At 39.7% G+C, this 15,375-nt stretch overlaps 1 protein-coding gene and 1 long non-coding RNA gene across 4 annotated transcripts in view; both read right to left on the minus strand.

The window, feature by feature from the left end:
• The window catches only part of LOC129451464 (inactive dipeptidyl peptidase 10), a 70,842-nt gene that overhangs the window by 24,563 nt on the left and 30,904 nt on the right, over nucleotides 1–15,375 (minus strand). For all 3 annotated transcript variants that reach the window (XM_055214618.2, XM_055214616.2, XM_055214617.2), the window contains exons 6-9: nucleotides 5,829–5,881; nucleotides 5,326–5,407; nucleotides 4,871–4,991; nucleotides 4,587–4,741 (exon numbers count right to left, since the gene is read on the minus strand). In XM_055214618.2, coding sequence (XP_055070593.1) covers nucleotides 4,587–4,741; nucleotides 4,871–4,991; nucleotides 5,326–5,407; nucleotides 5,829–5,881 — 411 coding nt within the window. The remainder of the gene's footprint in view (nucleotides 1–4,586; nucleotides 4,742–4,870; nucleotides 4,992–5,325; nucleotides 5,408–5,828; nucleotides 5,882–15,375) is intronic.
• Nucleotides 169–3,486, minus strand: LOC141350169 (uncharacterized). Its single transcript, XR_012358147.1, has 3 exons — nucleotides 2,336–3,486; nucleotides 2,064–2,209; nucleotides 169–411 (listed from the first exon to the last, which is right to left on the minus strand). It is a non-coding gene; the product is annotated as an uncharacterized lncRNA (long non-coding RNA).

Genomic DNA, 15,375 nt, shown 5'->3' on the forward strand with positions numbered 1-15,375 from the left:
TCAATCCTTAGGAAAGTCAGAGCTACAGCATTTGTATAAACTGTTAATCAAAAATTCATCAAAAACAAAATAAAACAACCATTTCAAAAATCGACTCTGAGCAGCAAACTGTTAATGTTTTAATAAGACTTTAAACAGATAAACAAAGTCGAAAATGAGCAGCACAGTCTTTCTGATCCTTTCACTGAAAGAAACTGTTCGTTAAAGTTACGCTCAATGCAGTTTGGATTTCCTCAAAAATAAAGCGGTTTAAGGCATACATCAGCTAAAACACGATGTTGCAACACCTTCATGGCTTCCAGGACTATACAAAGATCCTCTTCTTCATCACAAGAAGCATGTTGTTTGAGAGCACAAATCCCAACATTGGTGTCTTCAAATGACCTCACTGATGCTGACTTCATCCATGCCCTGTACAAAACAAACAAATGTAGTTAAAGAAACAGAAAAAAGGTTACTGTTACAATAAAAGTGTCATTGGAAATTAGTACAATGCAAACAAATATAAATGTAAGTATACAGACCCATGTGCATTGCCACAGCATGTCACAATTGGAAACAAATACATGGGTTACAGAGCAAGGCAGCTGCACTGTCCACTGTTCTGGGTGTGTGTGTGTGTGTGTGTGTGTGTGTGTGTGTTCACAAGGGATGCTCCGATCGATCGGCTGATAATGGCATTAAATGACTCGATCGGTGCTCGCTAAATCTGCCGATCTCATAAACCGATCTTTCTGTTTACTTTTGTCATCAAAAGGATCCTGAATGTGGCTGCAATTAAAGACATTTTTTTACGTAGCACGAGCATTTTTACAACCCTTTGCTCATGTGCGGCGTGCAGATTTGTATGTCTCTCTTTGCCTTTACAGAGATATGCGTATTTTTTATGAGGACGTGCTCCGGTCAACAGCGCGAGGCGTCTTCACATCCCCATCAAACAGCGTATACAACACATATCTATCACGGACAATTGCATCCTCATGCCAACAGTTTCTTATTTGCATGCGTTTTAAAGTTTTGAGCGTTTAAACTTTTATTTTCCTCACAGCTGCTTGTCTGCGTTCAGCCGCCGCCCACACACACAGCAGCCTGTCATCAGTGCACGTGAACAGAGCAATCTCTCTCTCACGTCTTAAAGCTGCAGTAACCTAATTCATCTTGCAATAAAATCACTCTCTGCTCTTGACTAAAGAATTTTTATACTTCATACGAATGCGTGTATATTTAATTAATACAGTAAAGTCTGTGAAGTGTTTTATTTTCAGTACTTTTAGGAGACATAAGCCTTTTTAAAGCCATATTAAATTTCTCTATGCAGAATAAATATTTGTTGTGCTTATTTATTTGAGTCACTATTAAAACAATAATATACCTAATTACTGCAAGTAATATAACAAAGGCAACATCCGTGGTATTATTTTATCTAGAAAAAATTTAACAGTTACAGTCATCAAAGAGCTTGCATATCAGCTTTAAAAAAATCAGAATCGGTATCGGCCGATCACGAAGATTACAAATCGGCTGCAAAAATCCTGATCGGAGCATCCCTAGTGTTCACTACACTGGAATGAGTTAAATAAAGAGGCCACGTTTCGAGTGTGTGCTACCACACCTGACAATCACATCAAAAGTGAATTCTCTCATTTTCTCACTCTCATGTTGTTACAGACCTGTATAAATGTCTTTGTTCTGATAAACATGAAGGAAGATATTTATTTTGAGAAATGTTTGCAACCAAACTGTTCATGAGCCCCATTCACTTCAATAGTATTATTTTTCCCCACTATGGAAGTGAATGGGGCTTATGATTGGTTTGGTTACAAACATTCCTCAAAATATCTTCCTTAGTGTTCATCAGAACAAAGACATTTATACAGGTTTGTAACAACATGATAGGGAGTAAGTGATGAGAATTTTTATTTTTGGGTGAACTACCCCTTTAAATCTTCCCAGGTGTTTTAATGACCCGTGTGCCAAAAGATGTTGTAACTAAAACATACTAAACGTTCTGTACTTCCAACAATGTTTACACATTTTTATGTCTATGAATCTATATTACTTACTTCTGTCATTTGATCATTAATTGTTCGAAGTCTTTTTGCTAGCTGTCCTCCTTTCTGATAGAAGAGTTTCATCAGGTTTTTGGATTGGATTTCCAGGTGACACAGGAACATAAGACAGTAGTGATTCTTTTAAATTCAGCATTTATCTGAAAACAAATTAACCAACCATTGTATATTTGAGTACTGCGAGTAAAAGAATAATAATTGTATATTAGTTACAAAAATAAGATTTAGCTCCTAACAGCAGTACAAAAGTGGAAGAAATGACTTACCAATGCTGTGTAGCGCATGAAAGGATGATGGACCTATAAGAGGAAATATTCAGAGGTGAAATCAACACATAACCTCAAATGATTAAGGTCACACATACACAGAACAATAATGAAATAAGTATTATATCTGTCATAGGACGCAATGTTGGACAAAATGAGATCTTAAAACAACAAGGTTCTCTTCTGAAAACGTCAGCTTTAAGGTGTGGCACTTCAAAGCGATTTTTTTTCAGTTAATATACCAGACGTCACGCGAGACATTTATAAAAGCTTTTTCTAATAGAATCAAGTGTTGCTCGTGGCGTAGCGAAGTCACGAATAACTGACGCGGGTCTGATAATCTGATTAAGCAGACCGTTTGTTTCATACGCAATGTCATTATTAATTTAGTCAATTGATATCATCTGGTAAATTACTTACATGGATAACGTTACTCTGGACAGAATAACTTTTGGTTAGCGTTTTATTTGTCCTGATACGTTTCCATAAAACAGCTGAGTAAAAAGTGCCTCAAAAGTCAACTCAAAGCTGACAGTTTTCAACTCGGATAAAACTACCAAATGTGAAATAACGTTAAACAGCTGACATTTTTAAAACGCTGTGTTTTTCTTTATGAGCTTGACTGACTGTTAACTTACTCCACCAACCTCATCCAAACTAATATTTACTACAAGTCATTGCAATGGCTACATATTGTAAACAAAAATAGTCTATCTAGTGAAGATATATCACATATGAAGCGAACATAAATAAATAATAGAACTTACTTTAATAACGTGGTGTCCGTCTGAGAGAGTTCTTCTGACTGACTGACTGACTGCTGCTGAGTCTTCGTTTTGGCGCCCAAAACAAACGATCTTTATTCTTCTTTTATGGCAATCGATGTCCTTCTCATTGAGCGTTACTGCCCCTGCTGCTCAGGAGGTGCCGTTTTGTGTGCAAACCCAATTTTATTGCTTTAAGTATTCAATTCAATCAATTTTAATCAATGTGAGAATAATGTGTTCATTTTACATTCAAACAAAACATTTTAATCCTAATCAATTAAATTATGTTTACACAAGGAATATAAATATTTTGTGTTGCATATACATGTTTATTTTATTTAAATTCAAAGACCCACTAAGTCCATTTTTTTCAGTGTATAAAAACCATTATGTCTATGGAATGTCCCCACAAAACATGGAAAACGTGTCTGACTGGGATTTCTAAATCGCACAAAATGTAATTTTTTTAAATACATTTTGCTTCCTACAGTCGCCATGCATTGTGTGCATTTTTGCATTGCTTTGGCTCTGCACCATCTTTTAGTTTGTGTTATTTAACTCCTTTTTCAAGTTCATTCTGATTTCACAGCCACACCACAGAGCAGAGCAAATGTCAAAGTACAAGGTGTGTGCATTATTTGATGACATCTCTAGCTATCAAATACAAAACTGTTTAAGTAATGTTATGTTGGAACAATACAAGATGCTTTCCCATCCACTGTAAAAAGTGTTTACCTAGTTATTTCCAGCAAATAACAGAGTTTTAACAGCCATGAAGGCAACTTTAAAAACCATATAAAGTTTGGTGAGTGATAGCATACAGTGGTGAAGAAATCAGGTAGTCTTGTATTTGGGTCAGTCAGTGCACAAAAGTAAATGTACCCATCTTTTTAATACAGTGGAATACTGCATTAAGGCTGCTATAAAATCCAATCATAGTATTCAAATCACACCCTCATTGGGTACTGAGCCTCCCTAATATTAAAAACCTAGAATCGCCTCTTGTAATGTTCTGGGAGATCAGGTAAAACAGAAATTGCTGTCTTTTGCCGGTGTTTGTCTGCATCTTGCCCCCAGCCCCCCACTGTCCTCTTTTTTGAAAACTAAAATATGGTCTCCATCTCTATGTTATTTTCTGTCCAACAACTTTTCTTTTTTATGATGTACTCTCCATAAATTCTTCCATCTAAAAACTACAACTAGAGAAAGATTAAAATGTAATGCTGTATTTTTATAATGTATCAACTGGGGGAGTTGAGCTTTCATTTTACTTAAACATCCCAAGAAGTTTTCAAGCCGTCTGAACTTCCTGTTGTCATTGGCTTGTGCACTGGAGGTTTGGAAGGCACTATTCTTTGTAAACTTGATTTGAAAAAATATGTAATGTGTAATATTTAAAAGAAATTAAACTAGAAAATGATACCTGGTGGCTTTGTAATATTTTTGGCATCAGTGCAGGATGCATGTCAAGTGTTGTCACTGACCTTCGGGTACGGGTAATGTTTGCCCTTCGGGTAAGTAGAGCCTGTGAAAGTAGGCAACACCATTTTTGGCACCAGGCTGTCATTAAGAACCAGAAATGCCAAGCGTTCCCCGTCAGGTGACCACCAGTGTGCTACATGAGTGTGCAGGATCTCCTCTTTACACAAACACACAAGGAGGACAATGTCAACATATGTTTGTATTTGTAATGGTTTTCAACAAAACAAAAGCTATTATACTTTATTCCCCTAATATACATAACATAGATCAAAGAGCAAAGTCTCACCTTCGTATAGCCAATCAGCAATACCGTTATAGACGACACCCTCTCTCCCTGATGAGGTCAGTCTTAGCGAGTTACTTCTGACGTCCGACTGATAATAAATATTATTCTCAAATATATACACCTGTACATACAAGCACAAACAAACAAACAAGCACAAACAAACAAACAAACAAACAATTAATTAAAAACAGTCTACAGCGCATCTATACATCCATGTCATAACATATATGCTGCTGTAATGCATCATGTCATTAAAAAGGCTGTAAAAGACGCAAATCACAAGGCAGTACAAATATCATGTTATTAATTAAACATTATATAGGAATATTGGAATCCTATTATATAGGATAGGAAATAAAGTTGTTAACATTTTACCAATGTGTTTCTCTGGAATAACCAGCTCTAATATTTCCAGAGCTCCACAGCAAGAATCTATAATCAATGATAACTCTCACCAGCTGTTGACCCTGGACACCCCATGCAGCGTGCTGCAGTTTAGAGTTCATCACCTCTGGAGGATCCAGCTCACTAACCTCCCTGCATACACACAAACACAACACACACGCGCGCGCACACACACACACACGCGCACGCACGCACGCACGCACGCACGCACGCACGCACGCACACACACACACACACACACACACACACACACACACACACACACACACACACACACACACACACACACAAACACAACATACACACACTGGTAAAATGTTTTAATAAATGTGTAACTGACAACTTTTTCATAATATGTAAATTACCTCACATTTAACATTTCTGAAATTAAAACAAATGAGAATACAGAAGAGAAAATCAGCCAACCAACTCAAGAGTTTTGCCAATGCTGGACACATTATGTTTATGCAATTGAGTTTTATTTTCTGTGTATAACTTCAATATTACAATGTCCGATAACTACAATGAAGATTATAAACAGCTGATACTTCACCTGGTCTGAATGTTGTAAATAATGTACGATGCTGTATATGAATGTCGGTAAACCTGTTTAGAGAAAAAGAGTATAAAAGTCTTGTTCGTAACAGAATAAGAGAGAGATTGCAGCGCTGGAAAAAATGAAGAGACTACTTCAAGATTACTTTCAGTTTTTCTAAATTTATTACATTTTTGTTTCATTCTGTCATCTAATGGCAACATTTCTGCTAAATTCCTAATAAAAAATATTTTTAATTTGCACTGATTTGCAGAAAACTGCAATGTTTTCAGATCTTGAATACTTTAAAGAAAACAAGTTTTTAAACAGCACAATACTAATGTTTGTACATGTTTTTTTAGGAGTCTTTAGTATTTTATAGTGATGCACCGATGTATCGGCCACCGATATTTATCGGCCGATTTTTGATGAATTTGTAACCATCTGCATATTGGCAATAGCACGAGAAAGGCCGAAACCGATTGTTTATTAATTAACTGCATAAAGAAATCCATTATATGTAAAAAATGAGTTAATGTTGTTAATAAAAGAAATGCTGAATAGCAAAAACCACCTTTGAAGGTTGTCATGCTGTCTTATTATATTTGTTTTTAGCTTAATTTGTGCCTCTCTTATTATGTTGGTCAGTTGAATGTTAATAAGATCCAATCCATGTTCAGTAAAAATAATTTGATGCAGAAATAAACTAGCTAATAGACCAACTGTATAGTATTGTATACAAGTGTTTAATATCGGTATCGGCATCGGTATCGGCCAGAAGTCGTCTGTTTAAATCGGAATCGGTATCGGCCCAAAAAAATCCTATCGGTGCATCCCTAGTATTTTATAATAGCTCTGATTTTTAATGTGTCCTATTATGCTCTCCGTTTTTAACATTGCTTTTGGTTGACTATATTGTCACTCCTGAAGTTTGCCTTTTGTTGGAATTCAACAGACACTGGACTGAAATGATTACAGTTCATGTAGAAAGATGATTCAATCATGCAAAACTGGAGTGGTCTCTTAATTGTTTTCAGAGCAGTATATGTATATAATCCATTATATATACTGTTGATACTTAAAGCCTTGTTGAAGGTTACCAATGATATTTGACTGTCCCTTGACTCTTGCTGTATCCTAAACATATTTGAATTAAGTGCAGCATTTGACATACTAGATAGTGATTCATGATATCCTTCTTCAAAGACTTTATCAAGTAGTTTGCCTCCTACCTCAGCATTTAGTTATTATGCCACCTGTAGCTGAGATCAGATGTGCTTCAGCACTAAACACTTTTAAATCTAGATTAAAAACACATCTGTTTAACTCTGCATTTACTGAATGAGCACTGTGCTGCTTCACACTGACTGCACTTTTAACTCAAGTCATTTTTACTCCTGCTTTATTCTTTTTAACAATGTATCTTTGTTTTTATTGTTATTTTATTGTGTATCTCTTATTCTTACATTTCTTTTTTTCTCTTTTATATATATTGTTTTCTCATTTCTATGTAAAGCACTTTGAATGACCTCCGTGTATGAAATGTGCTATACAAATAAACTTGCCTTGCCTTGCCTACCTTAAAGGGACAATAAGTAGGATTTACCCCCATCTAGTGGTGAAATTGTATTTTGCATTCAAACGAATAGTGCCCTCTAGCGCCTCGCCTTTCCAAATGCGTGTTGCATCTATGGTAGCTGTTATGTACTCACTGATCTCCTTGTCTATTTCAGCTAGTTCACGTGTTCTGAATAAAAACGCGTTGGTAGGCTAGTGCTTTTTGTCCCTCTCTGCTATTATAGTTTATCAATACGGCGGAACGACATGGAAGCCTCCTTGGACTTACCCGTTCAATGTAAGTAAAGAGAAGAAATTCTAAGCTTACAAAGAAAAGTCAGATTATTATAGTGAGGTCATTTGACACCAACAAGGACATTTTTATGAATAACTAAACTAAACTAAACTAAACTAAACTAAACTAAACTAAACTAAACTAAACTAAACTAAACTAAACTAAACTAAACTAAACTAAACTAAAAACTAAACTGAAAACTAAATGGTAAATGGACTGCATTTATATAACGCTTTTAACAGACCTATGGTCATCCAAAGCGCTTTACATATTGCCTCACATTCACCCATTCACTCACACTCATACTTTACTCAAACTCCAGAAGAGGACAGACTTTGTAGACTGTGTGAGTTAGGAGAGGTTGAAAACGAAACTCATTTTGTGTTATATTGCCCACGGTATGATGACTTTAGAAATGTATTATTTGGTAAAATATTTGTTAAAAAGCCTGAAATGTTTTGGATTAGTGATGATGAAAAGATGAAATGGTTGTTTAATCATAATGTGTTTAAATTGGCTACTTTTGTTTGTAAAGCGTGTGTAAGAGCCATTTGTCTTGTTAAGGTGTCCACTAGGTGTCACTGTTCTATATTCAGTGAATATAGGTAGGAACCTTCCTTCAGGTGACAGGTGTTGCTGGAGGAAGGTGAACACACAGTTTTTTGACTAAATGAAGCAGCTAAGTCTATACTTAAAGCAGCTGAGGGTTGCTGGACGGTGTATTTGTACGCGCTCACTTGGCTTAAGTTAAATGTCATTAAATCAATGTCCACTCACCATTTGAATGCTCAGAGTATTCATTTTATTTAATGTGTTGCATTGTTGTAACAGCATGGCCTTGTGATACGGTCAAAAAACTGTGTGTTCACCTTCCTCCAGCAACACCTGTCACCTGAAGGAAGGTTCCTACCTATATTCACTGAATATAGAACAGTGAAACCTAGTGGACACCTTAACAAGACAAATGGCTCTTACATAGATGCAAAAGCTCCATGAGTGGCTGCTGTAATGTCGCTGAGGAATTGCAGTATCTTCAGGAGTTGGATATGCCAAGCAATATGAGAGCTCTTATATCTAAATTGCCTTACAAGCTCAGAGAGCGGTGGAGAACTGTTGCACACAACATTCTGGAAACTACTGATTGTAGAGCTTCATTCAAAGATCTTGTAGGATTTATTGAAAGACAAGTAAGCATCTTGATGGATCCCTTGTTTGGTGATATCAGGGACTTGCCAGTTAGCTCAAGACCTGTCAATCGACCAAAACTGCGTCTAGAAGGCAAAGCTAAAGGAAACATCTTTGCCACTAATGTTGCACCTGTGAAGTCTCTAGAAACCTCTAATATAAGAACAGAATTGCCAACAAACAATCCCAAGGTGATTTCATTATGTGTGTACTGTGCTAAACATCATGTATTGGAGAATTGTATGCAATTTAAGAGTAAGAAGCATAGGGAAAGAATGGACTTTCTGAAGGAGAAAGAGCTTTGCTTTGGTTGCTTAAGTGCTGGGCACATGAGTCGTAACTGTGGCAAGCGGTTGACTTGTAAGATATGTAATCAGCCCCATCCCACTGTGCTTCACATTGACAGAAATACAGCCAATGCAGACATCATCTCCAAGGAATCAGACGCATGTAAGTTCTTAGGAACTACTGAAACATGTGGCCATACAGGGGCCGGAAAAGATCGCTGTCTACTTTCTATCTTACCAGTTCAAGTTAAAAGCAGTAAGGGAGATCAGATAATACAGACGTATGCATTTCTAGATCCTGGCAGTTCAGCAACCTTTTGCACTGAAAGCCTTATGCAGCGACTTAATCTTCCTGGAAGAAAAACTCAGTTTTTACTACAAACTATGGGACAGGAAAAGGTTGTACCAGCCTACGTACTCTCAAGTTTAGAAGTCTCTGCTATTGATGGTAACATCTTCTATCAGCTTCCACAAACACTTACACAGAAAGAGATGCCGGTAAGTTCTGACAACATTGTGTTTAAGGAAGAGTTGTCAAAGTGGCCTTACCTGGCAAAGGTTAAAGCTCCTCGCATAATGGCCAACGTTGACTTGTTGATTGGAAACAACGCACCCAAGATGTTGGAGCCTTGGGAAGTCATAAACAGCCATGGAGATGGCCCTTATGCCATAAGAACGGCTTTGGGTTGGGTCATTAATGGTCCTTTGCATGCAAGCAACTTTGAGGATGAAGACTGTTCTGCAGTGGTCAACAGGATTTCTGTGTGTAGGTTGGAGGAGATGTTGTCTCAACAATATAACCATGATTTCAATGAGCAAGTTACAGAAGAGCAAGGATTATCAAGAGAGGATATTAGATTCTTGGAGATTGCAGAGAGTTCTGCCAAGCTCAGGGATAATCATTACACCTTGAAGTTGCCATTTAAAAGGGAAAATGTGCATCTTCCTAACAACTTTTCTGTGGCAAAACAACGTATACTTGGGTTGAAGAGGAGGTTTCAGAGAGATGAGCAATTTTATCAGGAGTATGTAACATTTGTCAATGAGATGCTCAACAAAGGATATGCAGAGCAAGTTCCCACTCAACAGCTGAAAGGTGAAAGTGGCAAGGTGTGGTACATTCCTCACCATGGTGTACGTCATCCCAGGAAGAAGAACCTGCGGGTGGTTTTTGATTGTGGTGTAACATTTAAAGGAACATCCTTGAATCAAGTCCTTTTGCAAGCTCTTGGTTTGCTGTGGTGTGCAGAAACTGACTCATTTAAATTCAAAATGGAGGTTCAGGAAAGGTCCTACACAAGGTGTGGGATGTTGTCAGTTTCAAGTTCAGTATACAACCCACTTGGATTTTTGGCACCAGTAGTGTTACCTGCTAAGATTATGTTACAGGAGCTATGCAGGAGGAAGTTCGGATGGGATGATACTGTGCCCCGTGACATTCTGCATGATTGGATGAGGTGGTTAAAGGAGCTGAATGCACTCTCTGAATTCAAAGTTGAGAGATGCATAAAGCCCACAAGCTTTGGGTCCTACATGTATGCTCAGCTTCATAACTTCTCTGATGCAAGTGAACAAGGATATGGCGCAGTCACTTATCTTAGAATAAAGAATAACAACGGTGACATCCATGTTGCCTTTCTTTTGGGAAAAGCTAGGGTAACACCTCTAAAGGCCATCACTGTTCCCCGTTTAGAGCTAACTGCTGCTGTGCTTGCTGTCCGTGTAGACCTGATGTTAAAGAAGGAGCTGAGGCTCCAGCTGCAAGAATCTGTTTTCTGGACAGACAGCACATCTGTGCTCAAGTATGTCATGAATGAAGACAAGCGTTTTCATACTTTTGTTGCAAACAGAGTCTCCATCATCAGAGAGGCCACAAAGACAGCACAATGGCGATATGTTGGCACAAAGGAGAATCCAGCTGACGATGCATCCAGAGGAAGGAGGGCTGGAGATTTCATTAATCACAACAGATGGATAGAAGGCCCCAAGTTCCTGTATAAATCAGAAGAGGATTGGCCCGAAAACATTGTGCATACTTCAGTAGCTGTTGATGACATCGAGGTCAAGAAAGAAGCCTTTGTGAATGTGGTAAATACCCAAGATGCACTGGAGGGTACAAATCTGCTGATAGCTTACTTTTCAGATTGGAGGAGACTTCGAGTGGCAGTTGCCTGGTTCCTCAGGTTGAAAGGAATATTATTGACAAGGGCTCGCATGAGGAGGGAGTCTGATGCCATTGATGTCAATAAGCAGAATGCCTTGGCACAAGAAAAACTGATGGCTAAAGGTACAACAGGAGGACAAATCTTGTCGGCAGAGGATCTTTTGGAAGCAGAGTTGGCTATAATCTGCTACTGCCAACAGCAAAGATTTCCTGAGGAGATTTCTGCTTTGTCTTCTGGAAAGAATACAGTAAGCAAACACAGTACCATCTATAAGCTGGACCCATGGTTGGATAATGAGTTTCTGAGAGTTGGAGGGAGGTTGATACGAGGCTCATTGCCAGAAGACACAAAGTATCCACTACTTCTCACTAAAGATCAGCATGTGGCTACCCTGATATTGAGAGATTTACATCAACGGCTTGGCCATAGTGGGCGTAACCATATGTTGTCTACGTTAAGGAGGAAATATTGGATTACAGGTGCTACCACAGCCGTAAGAAAGATCATAGCAGAGTGCTGCTTCTGTAAAAAATATAATGCAAGACTGATGGGGCAGAAAATGGCTGACTTGCCTAAGGAGAGGATCCTGCCAGACCAGCCGCCATTCACTAATACAGGTGTTGACTATTTTGGTCCAATAGAGGTGAAGAGAGGACGAAGCACAGTAAAACGGTATGGTGTCATCTTTACCTGCTTAGCCAGCAGAGCAGTCCACCTTGAAATGGCCAATTCCCTTGACACAGATGCTTGTATTAATGCACTGCGCCGATTTATCAGTAGAAGAGGGCAGGTGGAACGTCTTCTGTCAGATAATGGCACAAATTTCATAGGGGCTGAGAGAGAGCTTAAGGAGGCACTTTCATCACTGAATCAAGTTAAAATTCAAGGAGCTTTATGTCAGAAGGGCATAAAATGGAGTTTCAATCCTCCGGCTGGATCCCATTATGGTGGAGTTTGGGAGCGAGTCATCCGGATGCTGAAAAAAATCCTCACTTCAGTTTTTCAACAGCAGACGCTTGATGATGATGGTTTACATACAGTCTTGTGTGAAACTGAAGCCATCTTGAATGATAGACCAATCACCAAGTTGTCTGATGACCCAATGGATCTTGAAGCTCTGACTCCGAATCATATATTGTTGCTGAAAGGAAAACCTTCCTTATCTCCTGGATTATTCGATGTGCATGACATGTACATAAAAAGAAGGTGGAAACAGGTTCAATACATTTCAGACCTATTTTGGAAGAGATGGGTTAGAGAATACCTACCTTTGCTGCAAGAGAGGCAGAAATGGAACCAAACTAGGAATAACATTAAGCCTGGGGACATTGTGGTCATTATGGATCCAACGGCACCTAGGGGCTCCTGGCCTCTTGGAAGAGTTTTAGAAACATTTCCTGATAAGAAAGGCCTGGTGCGCTCTGTGCGTTTACAAACTAAGACCAGTGTTATTGATAGGCCAATAGCAAAGCTTTGTTTCTTGCATGAATCTATGGGCTAAGAGAGTGTTACAATCATTATGTATGTTTATTGTGCTTACAATTTGTATTTGTTTTATGGCTCTTTTGTATGTTTTGAAAATTGGTATGTGTTCCAATTAGGGGCCGGTATGTAAGAGCCATTTGTCTTGTTAAGGTGTCCACTAGGTGTCACTGTTCTATATTCAGTGAATATAGGTAGGAACCTTCCTTCAGGTGACAGGTGTTGCTGGAGGAAGGTGAACACACAGTTTTTTGACCGTATCACAAGGCCATGCTTTTACAACAATGCAACACATTAAATAAAATGAATACTCTGAGCATTCAAATGGTGAGTGGACATTGATTTAATGACATTTAACTTAAGCCAAGTGAGCGCGTACAAATACACCGTCCAGCAACCCTCAGCTGCTTTAAGTATAGACTTAGCTGCTTCAGCGTGGAAGATGCGACAGACTTGCTTATTTAAATAAGTGTATGTAAGTTGTGCTTAATGTTTGTTAATTATTTTATTTGTTCGGTGATGTTGGTGTCTTATAAGCCTATTAGGGCTGGGCATACAGTAGTATGCAAGACACAATAATAAAATCATTCATTCATTCATTCATTCATTCATTCATTCATTCATTCATTCATTCATTCATTCATTCATTCATTCATTCATTCATTCATTCATTCATTCATACACCGACGGCGGTGTCAGCCATGCAAGGCGCCATCCAGCTCGTCGGGAGCAGCTGGGGTTAGGTGTCTTGCTCAAGGACACCGTGACACTTGGTCCGGTGGAGCCGGGGATTGAACCACCAACCTTTCGGTTTGTAGACAACCTACATGAACCACTGAGCCACTGCTGCTCAACTAAACTAAAACTAAACTAAAAAATAAACTCAACTCAACTCTCGCTAATCTTGCTAATCTTGAGTACTGCAGCAACCTGCCCAAGCACTTTTCAGTGTTGTCATGGAAGCAAAGATGACCCAATTACCAGGAGGGGGAGTCTGGGAATAGGAGCCACCTGATGGCCATCAAGAGGAGAGGATATAAGCAGAAGAGAGGGAAGCTCAAAGGAAGCTGGATCTCCCAACTCCATACTAACAGTTTCTCTGTTTCTTTACCCTGCAGGCTCCAGTGAATACTATAGCACCCATGCTGCAGTTCTTCAGTAAATTGGCTCTTATTCACCAGTTCTGCTACACCAGCTCTTCTACCCTTTTGGACACTTGCACTAATCCATATCTTTTGTCACTAAATAAAGGCCCCTACAGGGTATTTTCCCCGCAAGTTGTGTCTGATCCTCATTTTTCCATCCACAACTGGTGGAGAATGCAGGCATATAGAAATTGAGGACAGATACTGACCATTTTTTTGCTCTCCAATTATCATAAACCCGTCTCTCTCTCATTCTCTCTTCAGAGTAACATGGAGGATATCTTGCGGCATCTGGCCGAAGTCTCACACCGCCAACAGAGGTTTGCAGAGGAGTTGGCTGCACATCAGGAGAGGACTGAACGTGAGTTTGAACGACTTTGTTTAGATAACGCCCAACGAGTTCCCCTCCCCAGTGCACAAGCCATGGCAAACCAATTGCATAGAAAGTTGATAGGGGCTGATGATGTAGAGGCCTACCTCCACACATTTGAGGTGGTGGCCGAACGAGAGGGGTGGGATGAGACTGAGTAGGCCAGCATAATTGCCCTCTTTTAACAGGGGAGGCACAGTGTGCCTACTATTCACTATCCCCTGCATCGGCCACTGATTATGCATCCCTTAAGCAATAGATATTAGCATGGGTGGGGCTATCACCATTCTGTGCAAGCCAGTCATTCTTCAAATGGACATACAGACTGTGGGCCTCAGTCTGAGTGCAGGCATCCCTGCTCTCTAGATTAGCCCATTTGTGGCTTATTACTGGCCAATCTATGGCACTTGGTGAGTTGGTGCAGGCAGTGGAGTTGGCAGAGGTGGCTCAAGCACTGGAGATTGGATCGAGAGTTGGAGGGTTTCCCTGAAGGGTGCAGAGTGACCGACAGCCGCCGGAGGTCACCACTAGGCCAATAGGCAGAGCAGTCACACTTGGCCCATGTGATGAAGTACGTGTATGGCTGACAGGCTGTATCATGCATAGGGCCATTCCCACCGAGGCACCGGAAAGAAGAGTGAGGGTTGATGGGCGCCCGTTGAAAGCTTTATTAGATTCTGGCAGTTCAGTATGCCTGGCCTGTCCTGATGTCACATTGACGAGAGATGAAAGTAAAACAATGATGCCCATTACCTGTGTGCATGGGGACACAGGATATGTGCCAGCTCATACAGTTACCAGGAAGCTGGAAGTGGGGATAGTCCAGGATCTGCCCGTACCCCTCCTACTTGGTTTAGGGTTAGCGTGACTGGCCTGGATTTGACCATATTCTGTCACCCACAATATAGCCGGCCAGGGGGCCGCCAGCCACGCAAAGCAGGAAGGAAGCGGGGTGTCCCCCAGCAGCAACCAGTGATGTTTGTCACGGACAGCAAATTAGAAGGTGAGCCACATGTCTCTCAGTTAAATGTGTACTCTGTTTCAGCAGGTAACAGTGGGGGGTTCGTTTGGCAAAGCAC

This window comes from Misgurnus anguillicaudatus, chromosome 17, assembly GCF_027580225.2.
Source record: "Misgurnus anguillicaudatus chromosome 17, ASM2758022v2, whole genome shotgun sequence".
NCBI classification, from domain to species: Eukaryota; Metazoa; Chordata; class Actinopteri; order Cypriniformes; family Cobitidae; genus Misgurnus; species Misgurnus anguillicaudatus.